The sequence below is a fragment of the Hippocampus comes genome, unplaced genomic scaffold (assembly GCF_001891065.2).
Source record: "Hippocampus comes isolate QL1 unplaced genomic scaffold, H_comes_QL1_v1.1 scaffold72, whole genome shotgun sequence".
In the NCBI taxonomy this organism is placed as follows: Eukaryota; Metazoa; Chordata; class Actinopteri; order Syngnathiformes; family Syngnathidae; genus Hippocampus; species Hippocampus comes.
The window spans coordinates 120,443-146,920 of record NW_017806030.1 but is presented as its reverse complement, the minus strand read 5'-3'; the positions used below and the strand labels follow the sequence as shown (position 1 = coordinate 146,920).

General features: G+C 41.6%; 1 protein-coding gene across 3 annotated transcripts in view; it reads right to left on the bottom strand.

Moving 5' to 3' along the window:
* The window catches only part of cbl (Cbl proto-oncogene, E3 ubiquitin protein ligase), a 33,831-nt gene extending 12,506 nt beyond the window's left edge, over positions 1-21,325 (bottom strand). For 2 of the 3 annotated variants that reach the window (XR_002170827.1, XM_019892731.1), the window contains exons 1-10: positions 20,261-21,324; positions 13,013-13,260; positions 5,080-5,226; positions 4,151-4,307; positions 3,378-3,499; positions 2,619-2,756; positions 1,528-1,615; positions 999-1,130; positions 857-908; positions 486-652 (exon numbers count right to left, since the gene is read on the bottom strand). Coding sequence is in view for 2 of the 3 variants with exons in the window: in XM_019892731.1 (XP_019748290.1) it covers positions 486-652; positions 857-908; positions 999-1,130; positions 1,528-1,615; positions 2,619-2,756; positions 3,378-3,499; positions 4,151-4,307; positions 5,080-5,226; positions 13,013-13,260; positions 20,261-20,410 (1,401 nt within the window). In the remaining variant the exon portion in view is untranslated. Of the gene's footprint in view, positions 1-485; positions 653-689; positions 909-998; positions 1,131-1,527; positions 1,616-2,618; positions 2,757-3,377; positions 3,500-4,150; positions 4,308-5,079; positions 5,227-13,012; positions 13,261-20,260 lie in introns of all 3 variants that reach the window. The other variant, XM_019892730.1, reaches the window with a different exon arrangement.
* Positions 21,326-26,478: the final 5,153 nt, after the last annotated feature.

The window sequence follows — 26,478 nt, the reverse complement described above, 5'->3', positions numbered from 1 at the left end:
GTTTCTTCGGTCGTGTCGAGTGGGTGCTGCTTTTAAGCTAGTGCCGCGTTCTACAGGACGTTAAGTGAATAAAGTTAAAATCATTCACAATTACAGTAAAACGCACGCCAATAAAAACTCACTCACACGTCGTTGTTTCGAATCTGATGATCGAAAAACGCGAAGTGAAAATGTGTCTCAGAAGTCGTGTCTTTCCGTAGCATCGGGTGGGCGTTGCGTGTATTTAAGCTCCTGCAGCATGACGTCTCAATCCGGGTTAGGGTAGTGGAATTTCCGCTTACGTAAATTCCGGTAACATGTAATATCGTAGTCAAAATGTTAATGCATAGGTTTTTGTTCCGGGTGAAGGAAATTCCTTTTCATAGAATTCCGGGAATGGGAATATTTACTATATATATACATACACACACACACACACACACACACACACACACACACACACACACACACACACACACACACACACACGCACACACACAGACTACCTTTGTACAAGCAAGTTTGCTCATCATTAGGTGGGGGTCTTCAAGTCTGTCATCATCATCGTCATCATAGCAAGGCGACGGAGCGCCCTCTGCCCCAAATAGGCCCCTGCAGGAGCTCCCGCTGTTGTCCTTGGGGTCAAATGGATCCACAACAATATGCTCGGTACCTTCACACACACACACACACACACACACACAGACTACCTTTGTACAAGCAAGTTTGCTCATCATTAGGTGGGGGTCTTCAAGTCTGTCATCATCATCGTCATCATAGCAAGGCGACGGAGCGCCCTCTGCCCCAAATAGGCCCCTGCAGGAGCTCCCGCTGTTGTCCTTGGGGTCAAATGGATCCACAACAATATGCTCGGTACCTTTAATCTCGCAGCGACAGAATGGACAGCCTGTGCCTTGACCCTCGGATTCCTGCAATAGTGGACAGGGATAAAGAATGTGCACCCCTGCGTGCGTCGCCTCCCCAAAAGACAACAAAGACACAACAGTCTCCTCTACTACCTGCCACGCAGTGAGACAGGAGGTGCACATTAGATGACCACAGGGCTCAATCTTCACGTCCTTGTCGTTCTCAGCACAGATTTTGCACAGCTGGAAGGTGGAGCCCATCTCACAGTAGAGTTCATATTGCTCCTGGAGGAGGAGAGAAAAGGGAGTCATGAGCCCTCAGGGGCCAGTACTCACCATCACTTTGCTGTAAAGGACTGATGGGGCTTTTCCCACCACGCTTTAGAGTGGAGTCAGTCTAACAAAGGGGAAATTTCATTTGACGCCAAGTCATTGAACAAAGAAAACTATTTACTTTGAACTCACCTCCCAGTCAGTATTTTAGGTACAATAATGTTATATGTTCTAGTCTGCAAGTGTTTTATTCCCTCTATCTTTGACTGGTGTTCAAAAGAGACCCGTGGTTAATGACTATGACCGATTCAATGTGTGTCTTAACTTTCAAACATGTTTTTTTTTTTTTTTTTTTTTGAGTCAAGCATTCATTTACAATTTGTAATATCAAGAAGCATGCTGCTCTGACCTGCGTAACTTTAATGTGGTCTTGAGGCGAAGGCTCACAAAGTCCTGTCAAGTCTGGATTTTGGGGCCGGCCATCGGGGAATAAATAGCTGGAAGCGTAGAGGCACAAAGGTGATTGGTAATATGAGGTATGTCAGAAACATCCAGGACTGGTGTCACAATGGATAGCTTTGAAAACCAAACCACAACTACTTCAATGTGGGACAGAAAAATAACCTGCACACCTACAAAGACATTGTGGGGCATTCTCATGGCAGGACATTTCGGGACTGCTTCACCATGACAATGTGCCTGCTTTCAACTCCCCGAGCATCTGACAGTTCCAGGCTGAGAAGAATATCGCAGCGCCGGAGCAAATCTCTACTCCAGGCATATCCAGCTACGGTCTTTGATGGCCGTTTTCGGGTGTGTTTTGTATATTTTCCTATGCTAACACACGTGACTCAAAGACATCAGTTCATCAGCAAGCCCTCAAGAAACCTGATAACGATCCTTGCTTTGGCGTAAGGAGACATATTAAAACAGGCAGGACAGCGGCCCTTGAGTACCGGGTTTAGACATCCCTAACCTACTCGCACGAACTGGCTCTGTGTGATTTGCTTCCCGAGTTTAAGATCATTGAGGGGACCTGCTTTGAAGACAGACGTCAGCAATGGTGCTACGGAGAATGCTGGAAGAAGCCTTCCAGCACTGCATGAACAACTCCCAGAGAAGGCTGGGAACGTGCATGAGACTCCAGGGGGATTACTTCAAAGCGGGAGAACTGTAGTGAGATGAGAATCTAGCCAAAGATGTAGAATTTTAAATGACGGATGTACAGGAACAGTACCATGCAAAAGTCTTTTGTGTTAAATAACTAGAATGTTAAATAACTAAAATGTTACAGAGCACACACCAAAACCAAACTGTTAACAGTGCAAAAATCTCGTGAAGTGATTTTTTTTTCTCATCTGTTTGTTAGTCAGCAAGCTACTTTGTGTGTCATGCAGGATCATGACTGCTGTGAAATAGGTCATGAGTCAGCTAAAGGCGGCGCAGGACTTGCATGACACTGTACTGTAAGTATGCCAAACTGAATACTTCTGGACTTACAATCCTTCCCTGAAGCCATCTATGAGGGCCTGGAAGAGAGGTTTATTATGAGGAATGGTCTGGAGAATGTTTCCATCCGCCGTCACGTAGCCGATGGCCCACTGGCCCAGCCGGGTGCAGCTCAGTCGGAAGATGTAACTGAAGAGATGTCAATAAGGAAAAAAAACAAAAAAAACAAAAAGATGACGTGCTGAAGCAGCGGGATAAATTCACACTGTTTTAAATGATGAGAACATTTGGAGTGCAAACAGACGCCGCAATGATGTAATATGACATCACATCATCAATTGGCGTATGTAGCAGCTTGTCAAGGGATACATACACTGTTTCTTCCGTGTGGTGTGCTATGAGGTATTCTAATGAATGGACTATAAATTGTTGTGCCATGGTGTTCGCACTGACCAACTAACACTATAATGTAAATGTCACGCCACTCAGGCTGGCCAAAGTGGAGACGTCGTCTTTCAGTCCACAATCAAGCTATTCATGCTAAGTGCCAGCACTACACACTGCAGCAAGCTCTGCATAAGCCTGAAACGATCATGATGAATAGAATCAGGTGTGTTGGAGTCGGGAGAGCTCTAAAATTTGTAGGATATGGCCCTCGAGGAACCGGAGTTCCCGACTCCTGCTCTAAATTGTCCTGAGGTGTGATTGTGAGCGCCAACGGTTGTTTGTCTATGTGTGCCTGATTGGGTGGCAACCATATCCAGTCTTATTGACAACAATTATGGTACAAAAATGATCGCCTTGTCTTACCTGCCAGGTTTGTGAATGAACTTCTGCAATCGTGCTTTGACCTCGTCGTAAGTTAGGAAGGCCATGTAACCTGGGTGTGTGACTGCCAAGCTGTTCCAGTTCCGTAAAAGGGATGACCAAGGCTTATGAGAGAGAAAGCGTGGCAAATCAGTGGACAGTGCCTACCGCCTACAACAAAAAGCAGCTTTGAAGTAAGACCAAAGTACTTACTGTTAGCCGTTAGCTGTAGCCATGTCACAGTGACACACATCAATCAACAAGTAAAACCAAACAGGCGGGATTTGCAAGAAGTGAAACGCCACATAGCTAATTTTCAAGCCATCTGTGAGGGTTGACGTAAAAGTGCAGGACAGCACAAACTTCAAAAGTGGTTCTATTTCTTGTACCAAGAGCACAACAATGAAAAAGACGAGAAACATCTATGTGTAGTGCAATAGTGACAAGACTGTTCAACAACGAGCCTCATTATATTTCCTGTGGCTTCATTTTCCCTGGGAAAGCACTGGTGTTATGGTTGCACAGATCAAAATACACAGACGCCACATTTTAATGTGCATTTGACTAGTGCCCTTGTGACCAAAAAAAAAAATGTAGAAGCAAAACTCATGTCTAAATGTCATCCAATCTGCTCAGTACTTGTCTGGTAACGGGAAGGATAGCTTTCAGGGTGTAAATGGAAAGGTGAATGACCTTGAGAAAGTGCGTACAATACAACCTAGAACAAATATGAATATTATTCAAAGTCTTCAACAAGGTGACCAGAGTTGAACTACCTGGAAAAGCCTGGTGAAAATGTCGAATTCAAAAACGGAGATGTAGTCATTGCATGTGAGGTCGATGGTGGACTTGAGGGCCATGGCCTCCAGGCCAGAACTGATTGGATGGAATTCATGAAGAGACTGACGGAACACCTTCCAAGGCACGATGGTCCTTGGGCACCCAAAAAAACAAAAAACAAACAACAACCAAAAAAAGGAAGAATAAAAGGAAGATTAATTAGAAGTTTAGGAATGGATACAACTTTATTGTCAAATGTGCTGTATGTGTAGCTTAGCTATACTATACTACAGTTACGACGATTAATTAAGCGACAACTAATCTGCCATAGTACTGCTTAGCACGTCAGCCTCACAGTGCAGAGGTGCGGGGTTCGAATCTGGCGCATGACCCCCACCACAGATAGTTTTTCAGATCAGATGTTTGCGTTTAGCGGTCTGCAATTCCAGCTTGCAATTACATGTGTTGCGATACTTTTTTTATCATTATTTTCATTCAGTTTGTTTCATCTGCAATTCACTGGCAAAGAATGGGAATATGGAGCGCCTGGAGAAGCATTTAAAAACGGTACACGTGAGCTATGATAGTGATGTTCATGCGTTTAACATGCTGCAAAAGGGCATACCATGCCTCCGTGTCAGGTCTCCCACTAAGTTAGGCAGTGATTTCCTCTTCACAAACTCTTGTATCTACTTTATTTTTCTGTTTCGTTAATGTTAGGGGCCGTTATGGCTGTTGCTCATCATGACATGCGGTAATGGTCGATCGCGGAAGTTTGGTTGGCTTGAAAAGTAGCTCTTCAGTCAAAAAAGGTTCGGCACCCCTGCTCTAAATTGTCCCTAGGTGTGATTGTGAAACAGTTGCGGGCTGTCGAGAATTCTGTGGAACAATATGAAATTAGTGGTAAAACAACATTAAGTCTCACTTGTCCCCGAAGGCACGCCTCCAGAACTCTGCAGCATCAGCCTTGGTGATGCGAAAATTGTCACCCTGAAACAAGCCGTTTGGAAAAATGGCCTTCAGCTCGGCCAGCATGTGGCTGAAGATCAAAGACAGCTTGGTGAGGTTCCTCCTATGAAAGCAGAGAAAAGAAGAGGTTAAAAAAAAAAGCACTGCAAGAATGTCAAGGCATTGGTGCTTCAACGACATCATTTTGTAGTACAGTACTTTGTGTATTAATATCATAATCTTTACATGGCGACATCAGAGCAACATGTCAATTTTTTTTTTTTTTAATTATATTTCACTCCTTTTGTGCAAAATGCCAAAAAGGTAACTGTGGACAAGCCATGAGGTAAAGTTAGATTATACAGTAATCACCAGGGGTTTTCCTGCATTCAAAATTGCGGTGCAGCCGCCTCCAGCTAATTTTGTGCCGCCCCCAGCCGGACCGACTGACATCGCTCAACACAGCGTAAAGCTCCAGTTGGGCTGATTGAGCGATTGATGTCACTCATATGTTAACTGTAGTTGCAGCGTTGTGCCACTATAGAGGCGCTACATCAACAGCAGTACACAGGAAAGATCTGAAGCAACCATCGAAGGAAAAAAAAAAAAAGAAAAAAGATCGAATTGTGTTTAAAAAAAAAAAAAAAAAAAATACAGCCATATCGGCAGCCATACTGCAGAAAGATGCTTTGTTTCTTGTCGCTTGTCCCTCCACAGAGATGGCACCTTCAACAGGGACAAATTACTGCAAGGCAGCAAGGGGTTGTTGGTTCGCAGCCTTGACCGGGTCGGGGAGTCTTATTTTGAAGGTTTTCCGATCCGGTCAGCTGTTTCTTTTAGACATCCGACAAGGAAGCAGTGACAGCTCAGACTAAGGCTGAAGTGACAGCTAAAACTGTCAGCTCGGTAAGAGTTTTTTTTCTCCACTAAAATACGACCATTGTCTGAAAAAGAAACCTTAAACTAATTTCAACTAATAAGACAAGATGAATGTGATAGTGCTACCCACCACCATGTTTTTCTCCCATTTAAAAACCTCAGCTACTCTGTCAGCGCCTCCAGCAGAAGAGTCTGGTGGACCTAAGTGGACCTTAAGCCCGTACGAGTCAAATGAGATCCAAATCCTACTTCACGGTTTTTCAACTTTCGCAGGGGGTTCTGGTCCCATTCACTGCGAAAAACAAGGGATTACTGTATTAGATAAGTGAATGTCCTGTTACTCGTGACAAGCTTGATAGCAGCATTATTTTAATTTGTTGCACTCCACATACAAACTGTGTAACTATGATAAGATAAGAAAGATAAGATAAGAAAACCTTTATTAGTCTCGCAATGGAGAAATTCCCAATACACAGCAGCAAAGTTATGAAAGGAAGAAGTAGATGATGACATTGTCAAAGAATAAACACATGTAGGGGCCCTCCAAAAGCAAAAATGGAAATATCAAAGATTCCGCAGCAAGACAGAAGTGAAGAAACGCGACAAAATGACGCAAGGGAAGAGGTTGGAGCAGAAGAAAGAGTGCAGTGTTTGCCCAGTAGCACACAGCAGCATTAGAGGAGTGATGCTGAGGGGGACCCCTGATTTATGAACACAGGCACACAACAAGAATGTGTGTGGATGCCGGGCAGCAAGAATTGACATGCAGGACAGCAACGGTACAAAAAAGGCCGACCACACTGCAGCTGCGGCACTCAACACTTAGTACACTATGAATGAACGAGTGCTGAAGAGAGAAAACAGTACCCGAGGATAGCTCGAGAAGTTCAGCGTAAGTTGTCAAATCATTAAACTGTGTTGCTTGTCAGAATGATGGCTTGAAAGAGATAGGGTAAGCACTGTAGCCAAGTGTATCGTTTAAATGTATACTTCCCGACGTTACCACACTAAGTTATGGTAGGCCTTTGGACAGACGCGTCATTAGAGCAGGAATCAAATGTTCTCTGTGGTTCTTCCAGAGTATCTCCCACCTGTCCAGTGTCACCTATGTTTTGCACAGTGCTGCATTGCTCCTCTCGAAAATAAACATCCATCCATTGTCCTGTCACCCTGTTTTTTTCAAAGTCAAAACTGTCTCTGATCCAATGCTCTTTCAACATTTTGGGTTGCCGACCCCTGTTCTATACCGATGTCATGTCTGTGTGTTTTACATACTTGGCCAATAGAGATGATTCTGATTATTTTGTTTCTGTCAGTAATTGTGTGTAAATTATGTTGTAGTTTTTCTTTATTTTCTTGATGCAAATTATTGTTTTTTTTTGGAATATGTGTTTTGCTGTAGTTTTCAGGATGGATTCATTGTCAAGAAGCAATAAATTCAGCACTCAAGAGAAAAGCACTTGTGCCTATAGCTATTGAGTGCAACTAAAAGTGCTATACGTACACATATATACACAAATATATACACTCACGCACATATACATATCGAGAGAGAGAGAGAGAGAGAGAGAGAGAGAGAGAGAGAGAGAGAGAGAGAGAGAGAGAGAGATACAGTATTTTATGATGATGACTTCTTGTTTTGAGCAAATAATCATTAACTTAAGAGTTTTATGATTGAAAAACATTCCGGAGTGAAAAGAGAACAAGAAAGCTGAGGACTGCTCATCAAACACCGGCTTGGAACATTTCCCAGGTGATTGGGCTAACTGAAAACTGCTGCCATGATTAGATTGGTTATGTATATGTGTGTGTGCGCGTTTGTGTGTGATCTCTGCTCTCATTAATTTATGAACGCAGCCTGAAGCTCGGAATTTATTCTTCATTTTGCATTTTAAAAGTTACAGTTCTTCAGTTAACAATCGTTTAGGGGAGTGGCAAAGTGTAGAGGTTCATAACAGCTTATGAGAGGTGTGAATCTCTATGCCCCCCCCAAATATAATAATAAAAACAATTAATTTTAAAAAAGTCATGTCATTCATGCCTCTAGTCCTTTTCACGTGAAGACATATTTTTAAGGGCCAACATTGAAACAAAAAATAAAAATAAAAAATGGAGTCGAAGCACTTATGACTAAAGCCAAGTCGTGGCAGGTTTTTTCTGTACCTCGATTTAACACCTCTGCTACGAAGCATGGCAGTGCTAACAAGTAGTGCATTATTTGAGTGTCACGATTATTTAAAACAAACAAACGAAAAAAAAAAAACAACTAAAAAGCATCTCCCAGGCATCTCCATCCTACAATAGCAGCTCTGTAGTCAGTGTTTGTACTACCCCCTACAACTGTTGCCGTTATCTAAGAAGCTGTGCCAACATGAACAATGCCGTCACACAAAAGAGCCACATTTGATCGCCATGTTTCATCCCTCCCTGGCGGCAACCACAGCAAAGGCTTTTTTTTTTTTCTTCTTACACTAGGTTGTTGTCAACCCCCGCCACCAAGCTATCTGACCTCTGACCTCTGCAGCTGGCTGCTCCCTTCCTGTTTCCTGTTGGCTGTGATAAAGTAGTTCAGCTCATCAGCCAGAACCCTACTGCGCGAATACAGCGCAGCACAGCAGCAAAGGTCAACCCTTATAGAATGAACGTCTGTCTGGATTTCTGGAAGTAGCACAAATGTCAGCTTGTAGCTGTATTATATCTTTGCTCCTCAAATCTAGGAGGGAAATTCATATTGGCTACATGATGTCAAAGGCTTGGACGAGGTCTACCTAGTGTTGTTTACAAGACATTTTCAATCAAGATCGCTAAAGCGATGACAAATTAGGATTTGTACAGCAGCTTAACGAAAGCTCTGTTTGTTATTCATTTGGACAGCAGTCACCAATGAATTACATTTGTATGGAATTGGACATTTCTATTTATTCTTCCCTGGATCATTAGATAAAAGATTGACAGCCATAGGTAATAAGGGCCTACCCACAGTTAACATCACCAACACATTAACAGGGTAAAGTTTTAGGGGCCATTTATTTAAGATCATTTTTAACTGAACATGGCGTGGATATGTCACCTAAAAAATAAAAAACATTTCAGAGCCTGAAACATTTGAAATCTGGTCTCATGTGATATTGGCTGTCATAGGGTTTCTGAACTTCTACAGAAACACTGACAACCGAGAACATGTATTCAAATTAAGTGTTCAGGAAATGTTGAGTCTCTACGTCATAGCCAAAACAGCAGCAGACAATAATGTGACTGTAGTTTAAGGCTGCTTTACTGTAAAATCATAGGGTTACCTGTTGGATTATTCTTTCATAAATCCAATTCATATATCATCTGAAATAATGTCTGAACATGCCAGTGAAACACAGGTGGAGCACATGTTTCAAATGCATCCCAATTATCCTGCAGTCATCACTTTAGAAATTCAAATCAACAGAACTGGCTTCGTGACAGATCTCCATCAGGAAATAGCACTCAACATCGTGCACTTCAGTATTGATCCAACCACACAACTCCACAAATAAGCACCGAAACGAAACCGCCTGCTATAATTTCCTGACTAACTTCTACTTAATATTGTAACTTGCATTTGTCTTAACCCGCAAGTGGAAAAACCCTCATTAGAGACCAGTTTTGAAAATGTTTGCTGCTGTGCATAATCCTCTCAATAATTAGTGATACACAGCGTTTGCACATTTTTAGCTCATTTGGCTGAGTTTGAGTAAGAGGAGCTGAATGTTCACCGCAGGGTAGAGAAGCCAGTGTGTGTTAGCAGCCTCAGAGTAGGATGAACAACTCAGTGCCATAAAAATCATGATATACTGCGAGTTGTGTATGTGAATCTCGAAACATATTAACGAGGTGATGAAACCTCCATCTTTAAAGTGTGAACTGTTTTCAATTTGTGGTCATGCGCTAAAAACAGCCTTTGATATCCTTCTGGTGGACTTGCAGGAAGAAGCAGTGTGAGAAGAGTCACAGTTATGGAAGCACAGGCAGACTGACAGGCTTTTTTAAATTCTTGAGCTGTGTCTCTGAAGATAGATAGGTCCCAACAACACACTCAGTTTGATTCAAATGAAAAATGTACTTGCGGTGAGGTGTGAAACAACATTGTGGCACATTTTTTACCCAACAATTCTTCTAAAAAGGATGCAGGTAGAGATACTGCAGTCCTGTTTATGTACAAACATTTTCATATGGTGAAATTTAAAAAATGTGCGAAATTTTGACAAGGCCGAACTACCATGCCGGATAGACTCTATGCTGCTCCCTCCAATTTTAGCACTTAACAGTTCTGAGTGCAACAAATTAAACAGGAAATAGCCAGGTCACACATCCATTTGTACTGCTGTTAAACACATTTTAGAAAACCAAAACTCAAAAGATGAACAATCGTAAACCACAGGTAACGTTCTCAAATTTGGTTCAGCAGGTGAAGCCATCAACTAGCTAGCTGTCTTGACTCAATACCATCAGACCGTTTCAAAACAATCATGAAATCTTTTCAAACCGAGTTACGATAAATAATCAACTCCGCACCTCAGTCGGTCAAATTTCCTAAACCCCTGAAAGTAGCTGCCGTCAAGCCCCTTCTAAGACAGAGATGATTGATGTCTCCTTGTTAGCAAATTATAGACCCATCTAAAACCTTATCTTCTGAATCAAGATTGTCGAGAAAGTGTTTTTTAATCAACCAAACAAATTCTTTAACTAAAACTGACTTTTAATATAATCAGGATTCCGACCTCATCATAGTACTGAAACAGCTCTTAATAAAGTACTAAATTACAGAAGATTGAACACTGATGCAGAGAAAGTGTTGGTGCTCGTCTTTTTGGATCTCAGTGCAGCATTTACCGTTGAACAGGTTGGAAACTTGGGTGGGATTAAACAGAACAGGGAACAGTCTTAAAATGGTTCAAGAGTTACTTTGTGACATTTGGACGTTTTGAATCTGATCGAATGGAGATGACGTGGGGGTTCTATAAACTTTGTTTCTGAGAAATAATCATTAACTCAACATTTTATGGATGCAACGCACTCCAGAAAAGCTGGGACAGAGTCAAGTTTACCACTGTGCTACATCGGGGTGGGGGAAATTTCCGATTCTCAGATGCGTCGCAATTCAGACGTGGCTGAATCGGAATCGATTCACTAACGTCCACATTTCGATTAGTTAAATGTTAAAGTAATACAGAACGTTCTAAATAATGCGGAACTAAGAAGTGCACTAAACATCATTTCCGGGATACTTTGGGAAGTGCACAAGCCAACACATGCAGAGAAGAACAAACATGGATGACCGTCACCCACCTCGCTGTGAGATCCCAAAAGCTCTTTTTAATATCGAAGCAGGTATATGGAAACACTTTGGCTTCTACAACGTCGACAGTGGAAGAGAACTGCAAAAGAGCCACGTCATATGTAAGCTGTGTCGCACTAAAATAAAATATTTTGGCAACACAAAAATGTAAGTCGATTCCACCCTATGGAACAGTCTGGGAGACAGCTGGCTGTTGCTGTTGCTGCTACCCGTGGCGTTACCGACCAGAGAACGATCGAGGAAGCAATTCGAAAGCTGCCAGCCTCATCGGAAAAGGCGAAGCGAATTACGAAGGCCATCTGGGCATTTATTGTCAAGGATTTATGTCCTTATTCCGTCCGTGGAAAATGAGGGATTTCGATCACTGTTATGTACATTGGAGCCAACCTACACTGTACTATCCCGAGGCTATTTTACTGACACGGCGATGACGACTCTACAACCAAACCAAAACAAAAGTTATCCCGATCAACAGTTTAAAGAGCTTCACTGTAAATTTCAAGTGTATATTTGTGCAACATCATGTAATACTGACTTGCTATGTAATACTGACTTGCTAAGATTAACAGATACCCGCTTGTTTGTCTTGTTCCCAGCTTGTACCAATGGGTGGCAGAGTAAAATGACACGTTTACACAAAGCTCACAATATCTACATAATCAGTTTCATATTTGCTAATTTAGTTCCCCTGTATTAAAAAGGGAAGACTCATTTCAGTATTCATCATCTTGATTCTCGACCCCCCCCCCCCCACACACACACACACACAGGGAGCACTTTCTTTTTAAGGGGAAAACTGGTCATCATCATGGCCAAACCTTTGCAGAAGTACAAAGCACATACTGTACTTTGAAGGGGAGGACTTTTGACAGCTTCTGAAGATACTTTGAAGGCTCTAAAAAAAACATGTTTTTATTGGATTTACATTGACGTCTCATAATATTACGGTAAAAACTCAGCAGCAAACTGAATTATGCTGGTTGGTCAACCAATCCCACCTGCTTGATTTCATTGTGCCTCTGATCAACACACCAGCTCCTAAAGGCAGCGATAATAGCAAACCAATTCAAAATTTGCTTTGGCAGAGCAAAGCTTTAAAATAAATAAATAAAATAGAATCGCCACAATTCGTCATCTTACCCTGAGCAGAAGCAGCAGCAGCGACAAAAGCGCACAACAGAACAAAAGGAAACTAGGCATCAAGGCAAGACAGACAATGAGGGACTTGAGTGAATGGTCTCCACCTCGGGGAAATTCCTAATTGATACTGCAGCGACTTTGAGCTGATTCTAACTCTTCAGAGTCTTTTAGTGGCCTTTTGTGAGAATTGGGCTCATTCCGTGCTAATTGCACTTAGACACATCATTGCACAAACAGCACGCCAAAAGCACCAAGCTTTACACTAAGCGGAGCATGTGACAGTTGTGCACAGTAGATGGTAGAGACTGGGAGGCACAAAAAGTGTCAGCATCTGTTAATGACAGACAGTTCAGAGCCTGACCACAGATGCTGACTTCCTCCAACCACAACAACACTCAACTCACTTTGTTGCAGCCTGAAAGCACCCTGAGGGCTACAAGTAACTCCCTCTCTGTGTGCCAGCCTCGTCACAATTATTCATTCCAACTGTTGTGCCATAAAGGCTTCACACCTCAGATTCGGAAAAGTCGGAAATCAAAGGGACTTGACAGCATACCCTCACCTGGGTTGCGAGTTCTCCTCGTACATGCGCTCCTTGCCCTCCTTGAACAAACTGATGGTTTGCTTGGTCTTCTTGGTCAAGTTCTCCATGAAGACTCGAAAATACTCATTTTCCCCCAGGGTTTCCATTTTGCCCTCGTAGCGTGACAAAACCGTGCGCAGGTGCTGGTATGTATCTGGTAACAGGTCCAGGATGTAAGGGGGGCTGTTCTTCAGGGCCAATTTGGGGTTTTGGCACAAGCGCACCACCTGCAAAAGTGGAGAGAATGTGGCAGAAAGATGTGTTAAGATAAAAGAACAGAGGAACAGAAGAAAATAATAATCAAGCAATCAGAGAAATTTCATGCTGCATTTTGCTTCAAGGCTTTATTTATATCCGTTCGAGAAAGTTATATAACATAGGCTGTTTTCATACCAAGAACACGTGTATGTGCAGAGTATTCTGTGTGTGTCACAACAGAGGACATTGAGAATGGAACATTCTAACAGACTACGACAGCCCATATCAGCTTGGAGCGCATATAATAACGACTATTCTAGCATGGTGAATATCAATGAGTGCGTCCCTTATAGCTGCAACGCAATTTATCACTGTTGCACAGTGCTTCCTCTCATGACCAAACAATAAGTCTCCGGAAGAGGCCAATAGAAAACCTGCTTTCATGCATGGCACAATTAACAAGCTCACTGAATCCAATTGTTGCCATTTATCAGGAGTTGCATGCAGCCTTGTTAGAGTATACAATACATAAACCTTAACTGTTTGGATTACCAAGCAGGGTTTCAAAATTTAATCATTCACTTCTGGAACCTAACAAACAATCATTGACATTACACAAAACAACCCAGTAATTGGTAAACCGAGAGATAATGTTTCATCTGGTGGTTTGTGTGTCGTCCATAGTCAATCAACTAAACATCGTGGTCAAATATGATCACTGAACTGCAGATACTTGGGTCATCCTAACTAATAAACCTTTTGTTTCGCCGATCCCACTTTACTTCTGCAATGTGAGTCACTGTTGACCATCCAAAATGAAAAAAAAAGGGCTACAAAGTAGACAGAATGGAAGATTTTTTTCCTCAAACTGCAGATGGACAGATTGCTATGATGCAACTACTGTAGGTTATTTCATCAAGCCATCGTAGTTGTGTGAGGACAAACTGCTGACCATCAAAAAACAATCACATCAAGGTCTGATATAGAGGAAGTGTGACACATTTAGCACCACCCTGACATTAGGACCAGGACATGGCTCAAAAAGCAAACAAAATAATTCATTGTAAACATGAAACTCCAATGTGAATGAACTTGGTTCATTTTTGATTGTAAAAGCTATTTTAATTAACCATTTATGCACTTGTGGCATCACTACAGAGAGAGGCATGATAAAGTTACCAAATAGTTTGAAGAATTCTGTAGACTATGTGGATACTGTGTCTTAAAGTAATTAAAAATGCAAAATTGAGTGCTGGATCACGGTTTATCCAAATATAAAACTTGCAGGTGGCAATCTCTACATAACTGTGGCCAGCATTCAGCCTCGAAATTTTCTGCCAGTTTCTGAAGTCTATCCCAGCAGACTTACACCGTGAACTGGAAGCCAAAATTGATATCACAATCAAAATATGATTAACTGCCCAACCGTAAATTATTATTAAACAGAGTTGCTTCATTTTTATTTTATGAGTATTTTCGGATGATATGTTTCAAGAAAACATTCTGCAACAACAAAATGCATTTCAAATATTCACAGAAAGTGTTTGAGTGTGTGGGTGGCACGACATATGCGTGCAAGTAGTCAGAAATGAGAATGGTACCCTGCCTTAATGTGAGCCACAAAAGTATATATATATATATATATATATATTTCAAACCTAAACTAGCCTGATCAACTAGCCTGATCACAATTTATTGAGCATCTGGCAAATCCGAGTCAAAAAGAACATTGCCGTAGTCCCTGCTCACCCGACCTGGCTCAGTGGGAATTTTTAGTTATTTTTTTACCTCTTTTCCAAGATCAAAGCGGTCATCGAGAGGACCCTCTTGGCAGAAATAGATGATGATATTTACAATAGCCATAACGACGGCGCTGCGCAGAAGTGCAAAAACATTCTTCCAGGAGTGTATGAAGGTGGGGCACAGAAGGCTATGAAAGTGTGTTGGAAGGGGGAAATCTTGGCTGCTTTGGATTTGAAATGGATCTTCTGTGACACCAATCCTATAGCTTTTTTTGACACACCAAATACATGATGACATTGGCTATGGCAATATCTTCCGGGCAGCGTTATTCTAGTCAATACAACACTGGCATCAGAACAGGCATAATATGGCCATTAGAAAAATGTTGTCAAATTTAAATCCCTAGTTGTCACTATGCCATGAAGCAATGGAGCTGTGAATGGATTTCACCAATTGGCAGCAATCAGCAGAGGAAGTGATTCAGGCGCGACTCACTCACTTCGAAAGAAATCTAACAGGCAGTATGTGCTTGATAGCACGTCTAACCCAAGACATAATGCAGAATAATTACGAGTTCGACGTGGCACTATTTTGATGAACAAAGGTTTGTAGTAAACACTGCAATACCATGCATGCATCGTAACAATAATACCCTGATTACTGTACTTCTTCCACAGATGCATCGTAACAATAATACCCTGATTACTGTACTTACTTAAATTTGGTAGTAGAAAGCTTCTCTGTTCCCCATTTTGGCAAACTGTCCCAGGGTTTGTTTTCAATGTTGAAAAATGTTCGTTGTGGCAATTTAGTTTTCTTAGTAAGCAGGACTATAACATTCATATTTTAACTCACCATTAGTTATCAAGTCTCCATGACAAAAGGGAATACATGCAACACATTTCTAATGAGGACAAGGCTTACTTTATTACGGATGACTCAAAAATGTTCTGCATCATCTGATCACAAGAAACTGATTGGGTGCACATCTTGATCATTGCTTTTCAAAAATCAGGGGACATGCATTTTGGAGCCAAGTCGTCCATAAAAAGAGGGTTCAATATTAGTGTGGTTAGTTTGTTCTCAGAGAGCACCATTCCACACAACAACTTGAATGAGGTCACGATGGACCTCAATGGTGTCAATTATGATTGACAAGAGTCACATTTCAGTCGAAGGAACTTTCCCGAAAAGCATGTGAGGGCAAATGTGCAATTTTATCGGAAATTCTGATCCCTCCACAAAAAGTCCCTGCTCAGGAGTTCGTGCTTTCAAAGATTTCATAAGATGTTGGAGAAAGGACGATTGAATGACTCCTCGTGCCTATTTTTATTTTTTTCACCACTGCTGACATGTTTGTAATTGATTATATTAAAATATGATCTATCATATGGCTATTTTTTCCATAGACAACTTTTTTTTTTTTGTCATTACAGCTGGATAAGGTACTTGTCATGGAGTAAGGAGTCACCTAGGAAACTGTACCTCATATTAATTGCTGAGCTTTAAAATGTTTGCACTGCCCCCCCCCCACACCCCTGCATCAAAAAATGGAAAAAAAAACTGTTGGAGACGACTGCTCTTATATTGTGTATAAGTACACACAAGGTACTATTAATAACAACTCAATGACGAACAACTATCTTGGCACAACTATCTTCAGAGCTCTCCACATTGGCCATTCTTAACCATATTTCTGAAGAACAGTGAAGGGCTAGGGTTGGGTCAAATTAAAGACTGCTAATTCAAGCTGAGGAAGACATGAGGACCACACCGCACTTTTCTGTGCCTCAGCTGTAAACAAGCAAGAACATGCGTCCGTGTTCCTGCAACATTCAGACTGTTCCTGGAAAACATACCATCTGTTTAGCAAAGTGAAAAGTGGTGTTCTTCAGACAGAACAGTTTACACAGCCCTGATCAACCCGATCAATAAACCCTCAATTTCTACTAAAAGAAGCAACCCTGTACAATTGACTAATCACGTTGGAAGTTACAAGTTGGTCTATACGTTTGCATTCAGCAGGTACCTAGTTTTACTACTGGAAAAGCACCAATAAACGTGGGAATCCTTGACGAGCTGAGTAGGTACCATGCAGTGGAAAAGGGGCATTAAGTGAACTTGTAATGGCAAACTACACCACGGGGTGGTTGACCCAAAACTTATCGTGTAGCTCCTTCTCGTGTGCATGCCTTGCCCACCAGGGAAAGTGGAAAGTGTCATACAGTGCAGTCCACAGACCAGAGAGCCATCTATGAGAGAAAAGCAAACCATTTTGAAGCTGAGAGAAGAGGGAAAAATTCATCAGAGCTACCGCGCAAAATTTGGGCATGGCATAATACAACAACTTGGAATGTCCTGAAAAAGAGAGGAACTGCTGGTGTACTAAGTAACAGATATAGAACTGGTCGGCCGAGGGCAACAACAGCAGTTGATGGTGGAAATGTGACAGCTGTGAAGGAACACCAAAAGACAACACTAAGTGACATCAAGTCTGAACAGCCACGGGGCAGGGGTGAAGTTATCACAATCCACTGTTCGAATAAGACTTTGGGATAAGAAATATTCATTCTCTACCACAAGATGCAAGCCACTCATCAGCAAAAAAATAAAAAATAAATCTAAAGGCCGGATTGGATTTTGAAAAGAAACACAGAGATGAGCCACAAAGGTTTTGGATCCAAATTTTATGGACTGATGAGACCAAGATTAACCTCTACCAAAACGACGGGAAGTCCAAAATGTGGAGAAATAAAGGATCCGCTTATGATCTAAAACACACAAGCTCATCTGTGAGTGTGGTGGAGGTGATGTCATGGCTTGGGCCTGCATGGCTGCTTCGAGAATGGGCTCACTCGTCTTTAATGATGATATAACTCAGGATAGTGGCAGCAGAATGAATTCTGAAGTCTACAAAACTATTTTATCTGGCAAGTTACAGGAAAATGCATCCCAACTAATTAGGAGAAGCTCCATCATGCAACAAGACAATGACCCAAAACACACTGCCAACACAACAACGGACTTCATCGGGAGAAGTGGAAGGAAAAAGTGGAAGGTCTTAGACTGGCCAAGTCAATCATCAGACCATAACCCAATAGAGCATGCATTGAAGAGCACATTGAAGTACGACACACCAGAAACAAACAAGAAATGAAGCAGGATGCAGTTAAGGCCTGGAAAAGAATTTCTAATGAAGAATGCAACAGTCAATGGGTCGCAGGCTTGATGCAGTCCATGCAAATAAGGGTTATGCCACCAAATATTAAATATAGAGTATATATCTAAAAATATCTCTCTCTCTCTCTCTCTCTCTCTCTATATATATATATATGTATATATATATATATATATATATATATAAATACACTTAATTAATAATGTCTGTTGCAATACTTTTGCTCACTTGAAAAGTCGGGAGGCTTCAAACAAAAGGTGTGAGTTGTTTAACACATGAAGGCATAAACACCATGAAATAAAAAGCTGGACTTCTGAAGTTTAGTTTCCTTTTCATCTTTTGATCTGAGACCCAAATGTCCTCAGTTTACAAAAGCAACAAACCAATCAACCTTGCGCCCCAAATCCGTTGACCATCATCTTTCAATTTGTTGTCCTCGAAGTCTGCCATGATTTTGTTGCCATTACGCGTGATTGTCGAAATCGTTTACTTTGCCAATTCATAGTCTCTGCTCAGCTTCATCTGGGAGACTCCCTTTCGAAAGTGAGAGACAGTTTCAGCCCTCACAGAGAGTGAGATTTGCTTCCGTTTACCAGACATGTTTTCACACCATGTGCCTTCGGAAGTACAACAACGTACGAATCGATCAGTGACGGAGGGGAAGCACACGCTGTACATTTTGTTCATAAGCAAGTTTGCGGTGGCAGTTAGCTTCCCACGGTTCGTTGTAACGAAGCCATTTTCACTACTTTGTGGGAAAAATCTGGTCGTTATAATGAAGTTTACGTTATTAAGGTGTTTGTTGTAACCAAATTCGGCAAATGGAAAATGAACTATGTGAAATTGAGACTTTGAAATGTGAACCTTATAACGGTGAAAACATAAATGGGGTATGTTGAAAAGAGGTTAAACTAAATGTGGTTCATAATATATAATGTGCAATTCTCTGTTTTCTTCAGTTTCTCAGTAAAATCGGGTGTGGCAGTAAACAGATTAAAGCATGCAATTGCCCTCTTTTTTAGGAAAATTATTCACTATCAATCAATCCAGCGGTCACTTCTCAAAATTCTGCAGGCAAGCAAGCCAAAGCAAAAAATAAATTGACAAAAGGTTCAGCGATCACTTTCAATTGAGGGACCACTGCTGTTTTACTGCTGTCGTGATTTGAAGGAAATACAAATCAAGTAAAATGTATTTATATAACCTTTAATCACAAGAGTGGGCTTCACAAGCCCACAGTTGACAAATATTAATGTTACTCTGCAAGTCTCAGTTTTTTGCTTTGTTTGGGCTATGAAGTTATTTGAAAACTAAGTTGCCTGTAGCATTATCTTAAATTCTTAAAAAGTTCGGGTAACCAAAACGAATGACCATAAAGCAAATGATAATGATGTTCCTCTTGTCTCAACAAAGGACGTCTCACTGCAATGGTTCACTCGAAGAGGAAGAGACACAAAAGGGTGTCTTGTCTTCCTATTCACGCTAATATTTGCAATGTGAAGCTCACAGGAAACTAGAGGTCAAAATGCATGAATTCCCCACAAACCCCCACCGCTCACAAATAAGTCTCCCCGTGACATTATAAAGTTGGCCCATGAACATTTTTCGTTTTGTGCTTTGATAAAAAGATTCCAGAGAAAGCTCCTCAAACCTGCGCGCTGTATTTTCTACATTATCTCAAAAAGTAAATTCAAAATCAAGTCCCAGGCTTTCTATTAATTTCAATTGAAAATAATGGTTTGTAAATGTTGCAGGAAAAACAAAGGAGTCGACAGGACTGTGGATGGTTTGAAATATGCAGTGTTGGTAAAAACCTATGCATAAACAATCATTTAAAATACAATCTAACAAATGATGCTGACGTTGTTCGGTAAGATGTCATTCGAAGTGTCGTCTTCTAAACGAGCGAATAATAACGAGACGGCGAAGCCTTGGAACGTCATTTAAAAACAAATGAGCAAATTCGCTAGCACGAGCTAGCCATGTCGCCATCCAGCTGATTAGCTTCACGTTAGCATCGTTAGCAGCACACGAAGATTAGCTCTTATCGTTCAGTGAGCTGCAGTTAGCTTAGCATCTGCTCTTCGTGAAAGTCGGTCTTGACCAACCTTATCCATCAGTTTCCAGCACTTTTCCACTGTCTTTTTGTCCACGGCCCCGGGCTGGTGGTGCGAATGAAGGTGGTGGTGGTGGTGTGGCTGGAAAGCATCCTTCATCATTCCGATGAGCCCCCCGCCTTTCTTTAGGTTGCCTGCCATGTTGGGGCTCGGTGGCGGCTGGGGGCGGGGGGTCTCGTTGCCAGAGCCGCAGACAGGTGAGGCGCGGCAAGCGTCGGGGAGGGAGAGAGGTGGTGATCCAGCCAGCACCCCACTTGGCGAGGACAGAGCCCGAGTGTCAAATCCGGAGATTTCCTCTAACCCAAGGTTAGAGGAAGGGAGACGGACTATCGAGTAAAGGCTTCCATCAGTAAACCGAGCAGTTTGTGGAATAAAAGACAATTTGAGGCTAACACAACCTCCCACCCCCAACGGCGAGCGTCAGGCGTGCTATGCTACGGCAAGCGGCGGTGCTCCTTGCCTTCGAGTGCGGGCACAGGCGCAGCACAGCGGGCTCGTTGGACAATGACACCACTTCTCCGGTTCTATTCGATTAAAAGCGTGTCCTCTCTCCTGATGAGCTCTCAGTTCTGTGTTGTCAGCGCCAGTTGATGCCCTTTAAGTGCGGCTCAAAGGTGAAATGGGGCGTTTGGGTAACAGCCCCGTGCAAGCGAGGCTGGCGCCTGGCGGAGACCGCTCGCCGACGGCTCCGGAGAGGAAGTGGCACCGTGGACTGCTTGGCGCTCAGAGACACACGCGGGAACAAGACTAACTAAATTACGGTGGAAACTCAACATCGCCCAATGTCGTTTCTTTACTGTTTCCCCTTAGCTGTGACGTGTATATGCGCGACCCTTTCCTTTCCCGTTCCTCTCTTTCCGTTCGCCCCCTCCTCCTCAAAATCCCAAACTCCACGCCTTAGCTGTGCTCGTTCGCACTGCCTGCATGTGGCCGGGAGCGCACGCCTATCTGTAAACTGAATATTTTTTGGGGAGTTGGGGGTGGGGGGGGCGGTAAATAAAGCTTTGAATTCTCGCGTGCAGCGTCCTGCTCACTCCTGACAACCGGGCGGGGACGCTTTTGACGGATCTCGCTAAAACCACTGAAAAGTGGGTGTGTGAGTCACGACAATGGTAACGGGTGGGCTCATGCTGCCATGACAGACACTGATTGGTCAGGAAAGAAGTCAATCAGTTGCAGTTATGCATGATATGTGTCCCCATGGCAACCATCCAGAGAGAACAGCGGCCGGCAAGGCAGTTAAACTCTGAAGTAACAAAGAAAAGATTCAGAGAGAAATGACTTATCATTGATATATTTTTGGTGATGCGTTCACTTTTCGGTCTGTTAGCACGCGCATAACTCAAACTACTCAAACATTGGTGCCATGAAATACGAGTGCTTTGCCTTACGAGTTTTTGAAGACACGGGTTGTTACTTGATTTTTTTTTTAGTTTTGTCAGACCAGTCGACAAAACTAGAGCAACAAAACATTTTTCCCAGCTTTGCTGGCACCAAGTTTAGGCATCGCACGGACATTTCATCAGATGTGATAAACATATCTTTGTCTGCTGCTGCAGCGTCGAAGAAGATGCAGCAGCAGGTGTAAATGCTAAACAAGCTGGAAGTAAGGGAACGCATTTTCGGTCGTATTTTGTTTCCCGACGTGTGTGTGATAAATAAACACAGAATAAAAATATTCAATAAAAGGCTCGTTGCTGTCTCCATGTTGCTTTCAGCAACACTGCCTTCTGGCAGACTTGTAAATGTACCTACCCGCCGATCCACAGACACACAATAGTAGATGAGTTGTCCAATATTTAGGTTTTTATGAAGACTCCAAATTGCTCTGAGATGTGAAAGCATAAATTCTTTCCTTGTCTATATGTGTCCTCTGTTGGCTGCCGACAAACCTGATAGAAAATGTGTGGACTCCAAGGAAACTGTATATTTTTCAGGTTTCATTCACACATTATGGGAAATGTAGGATAGAATTTTTAATGAATGCAAGCAGTCAGAGTTGGGATAAAAACAATTCAGCTGTAATGTTTCTTAATAGCCACTAGAGGTCGCCATCGTATTGTTCCTGGAAATTGGCCTAACTCGACGCTAAATAACGCACACTTGCCCAAGGATTCCGTTCAAACGCTGTATTACACACTGCCTTTACAAAGATGCACAATTTTTGACTCCAATGGTAAAATCAGTGCTTATTTAATACGTTCTCAGTGTGGTATTAGTATCACTAGTAGTGCGCGAAAGAATTACTGAAGTAAATATTCAAACAGTGCATACAGCACGATAGGGCAAATCAGCATAAAGAGCAGACCATTGACAGGACACATTTAAAAATGGAATTAAAACACAGATGAAACGAATGACAATGTCTCTCCAGAGAAGATCATTGTTCCATTTTAGATTCTCTTGTCTTCAAGAAAACTGTCAATCACTGATTTATTATCTGGCAAACCCAGTCACGGGCCCTCCGCTCTGTGTATTGCAAAGACTTTGAATATTTATGTTTATCAGCAACTAAAATGTGTGAATTTGAAAAAATACTACTATGTATTTCCTGACCTAGTTAAAGTCCTTCAACCTCTCTTAGTGATTAGTATATAGCGAATAAATCTCAACCCTTTTACTGTAATTAATAAGAACACTGTTTATTATTTTGACTTCTTTAATACTCACATCTTTGTGATGAAAAGTGTCATGAATGCCACTTTCCACTTCAGGTCTATTGCAGCCACCTCAGTTGACACTGACAGCTACTGGCATGAGTGTCCTTGCACTTGCTGTTCAGCGTCAGCGTCAAAAAGATTAAAACCTCTGCTAGCTTTGATAAAAGCTGTTTTGAGTTCCTCTCAGCTGGGATAACCCTGCTTCATTTTCTTCATGGCCCAACAAGTTTGTGTGTGTTGGACCAATACTGCAAGGGGATTTATGTTCCTGAGACTGGAAGTCCAGTAATTAGTAGGCTTTACACGATAAGGATTTTTGGGGTCGAGCAGCGATTTTGAAGAAAACAATACTCAATCACTGACTCGATTGGAAGATGGAGCAACATATCTTTTCAAACAACCCCCATCATAGCAAAAATCCACATCATTGACGCCCATTGAATTGCATTGGTAAAAAAAAAAATGAATCCAAATGCTGATAAACATAAATATAAGATGCAATATTTACATGTTTACAACATCTCCTCTGAAAAAAAAAAAAATAAATGATGAATGATCGCCTATCAATCAGGTGGTCAGGGATTTTGCTTGAACTTTGGCTCATGCTACATTCTATTCCTACCTTGGTTCAACAGCTGGAAGCAACTCCATACACATACTTACCATTTGCGGCAACTTCCTGGTTCCACATTTTGCTCGAGCTGCCTGCTCCTGTTTGGCACCTATTGGAAACTGGCTGTGTCCCCCCTGCCCCCAACCCCATGTAAATAGCAAAGAGAACACAACATAAAATCTCTATGATTCACGTCCTAGTGGGTAAATGACATTCGGAAGAGGAGTGCAAAGTGTGTTTTCCACCCATTTTCTGAACTGCTTAACTTGTTCACTGTCAGCCTATCTCACTCGATTTCGGTTGTTTTCCTTCTTTTATTTTATTTCGATGTATTTTTTTTAAGGATACGATACTTGGAAAACGCTTCTGTGGCTCCAACATAGAAGCTCTTCATTTCCACCAGTGTCAAAGAACAACCCATTACACACTTGTGTCCTAAGCCTCTCCCAGTCGAGATGTGGGGCACACCCTGAACTGGTTGCCAGTCAATTGCAGGGTGAACACTCAAAAGACAAGCAATCACACACACTCTGGAAAATTTAGAGTATTAAATGAACCTAACATGCATGTTTTGGAATGTTGGAGAAAGTGAAATAGCCGAATAACTCCTCAAAATATCCTGTATGGCAGACAGTTGCTGTCATTTGATTTTTGTGCTTATTTAACACTCATGCTGCTGGAAATTAGTCCAGGTATCAACCTTGTTTTGTTTGTTTTAGTAACACATTTTATTTCCTCAAACCTCTCGAGACAACATGCCCCAATTAACCAACCAAGTGTGTTGTCTGCTTGACTCAACACCACACTTCAAATTGGCACCTCTCCCACCCCTTTAGGGGGGGGGAAAATAACAACTGTGTGATCATCTGTGATATGAGTTATACCGCCATGCATCTTGGATGTCTTTAGCACAACACACGGCAACTGTGAAGCTGAAGTTTATGGTGAGGTGTAAAGAGAAATTGCTCTTGCATGCAGCTGCTAAAAAAGCAAACAAACAATCCATTGATCAAACAAAAGTCATTGCTCGGGCTGGACAATGACAAAGTTATTGAGCAGTTTGACAGAAGGATGCTGTGTTGTCCACAAAAGGAATTTTAAAAAATGGGCCAAGAAGGGTAACATCGAAAAATGTTGCATTTTATATTGTAAAGAGGTACCTTGAGGTACAAATGTAATTTGTTCGATGACCACACTCATAACTCAAAGCATTTGTATCGCAAATTATCTTTCTCCATTAAAATGAACTGGAATGCCATTAATCTGTTCCAGCCCCCTCAAACACACATTTTGTAATGCATTTTTTTAAATAAGGAAAACAGCACTCAATAATAATGTACTTTTGGAAACATACTGTCATAACATAACTAAAAAGAATGTACATAATTAAACAGTTTGCGCATCATGGAATGATTCATTGCAACTCTTTTTGCTGTTCGCAACTTGGCCACTAGGGGCAATGTAATACTGTCATGAAGGCAAAAACTTAAGACTTTCACAACTCCATTACTATTACGCTACTCAATAGACGAGTAATATTTGTCATTTTTTGTAGAGGATAAATAACGTACCAGAGTATTGTGATACTGTCTGTGTCCATGCGTTAATGCACTGTTCAAATGGTCAGATATCCATTGTAAAGGGTTATAACACCCAACTACTGATTCTTCTCGTTTGGCTAATCACGATGTTTTCTTGGGGTGTTGGCATGAAGGAAGCAGATGGATTTTCCCAAACCAAAAGTTATGTGGTTGATTTTAATATGTGAACTTCTTAATTTTTTTATGTTTAGTTTGAGAGTACGGTTCAAATTGGAGCGGCATTCAACAACTTGAATGCTCTTTTCATCTGTTAGTTTTTTTGTTTTTTTTTCACCGTTTGGTCAATGTAAGTTGAGTTCAGTTCACTGCCACATACATTCTCGCATTTTATTTTGACATTGTGGCTAGCAAAACAAAACTAACAAACAAAACCAACAACAACAACAAAAAGGGCCTAACAACTGCTTGTATCTTGATGGACTTGGAAGTCTGGTCACTCGTACCTCAAGGCAGCTCTGTCTATTAATTTTCCAAATGAGTATTTATTTGAAAAGTATCAATTATTATGTGTCATATTTAATGTGTATTATAAAAATGCCTTGCATCACTGAAGGCCTCCAACTAACGTGTGCCAATTAAATGCCACCACTTTTTGCCGTTGAGTAAATAATCACCTCAGCCCACTCAGCCCACATTTTCACAAGTTTCCCGATTAAATTTGAGTGAGGCTATGTTGAAAGTAAACAACATATCCGAGTGACCTCTTTAAATGATCTACGATGTCCTGTTTACGGCACAGTCCCAGATTTCTTCAGACTGATATATTCTAAGTTTGTGTTTTGCAAAAATGAATACATGAAAATGTCAGAGCGACTTGGCCGATGCAAACTGAAAGGGTCCTCGGGCTTTGCGCAATCTATCACATCCAATTCAAGTTGAAGAGCCTTGACATTTAACAGAACACATGTCAGCCGCTGATATAAATATATAAAAACGTTCTCCCTTTACTGTGGACCGATTTATTTGTTTATGCTGCTGTGTTTTAGTCATATAAATTTTTGTTGGCCTCAAGTCATTCATGAATATTTTCTCTGTGTGTGTTTACAGTGAGATGAGAGGTCATAGGGAGGTGAGGAAAAGTCATCGTAAATATGACACAGAGTCAAAGATGTCAGACGAGAGACAAAGGCACAGCAATGTGTACTGTATGCATGGAATATTTGAAGTATTTAAAAGAAGAAACACTGGAATGAATCATCAACCCATTATTTATGAAAACAAGTCCCAAAACATCAAAAAGAGTTCAGGTAGTTCTTTTCTAATTTCTGTCAGCATCTAATAACATAACTTTCTCAGATTAAAAAAAGGAACTGGTTTCATGTTTAATTCCCCCCC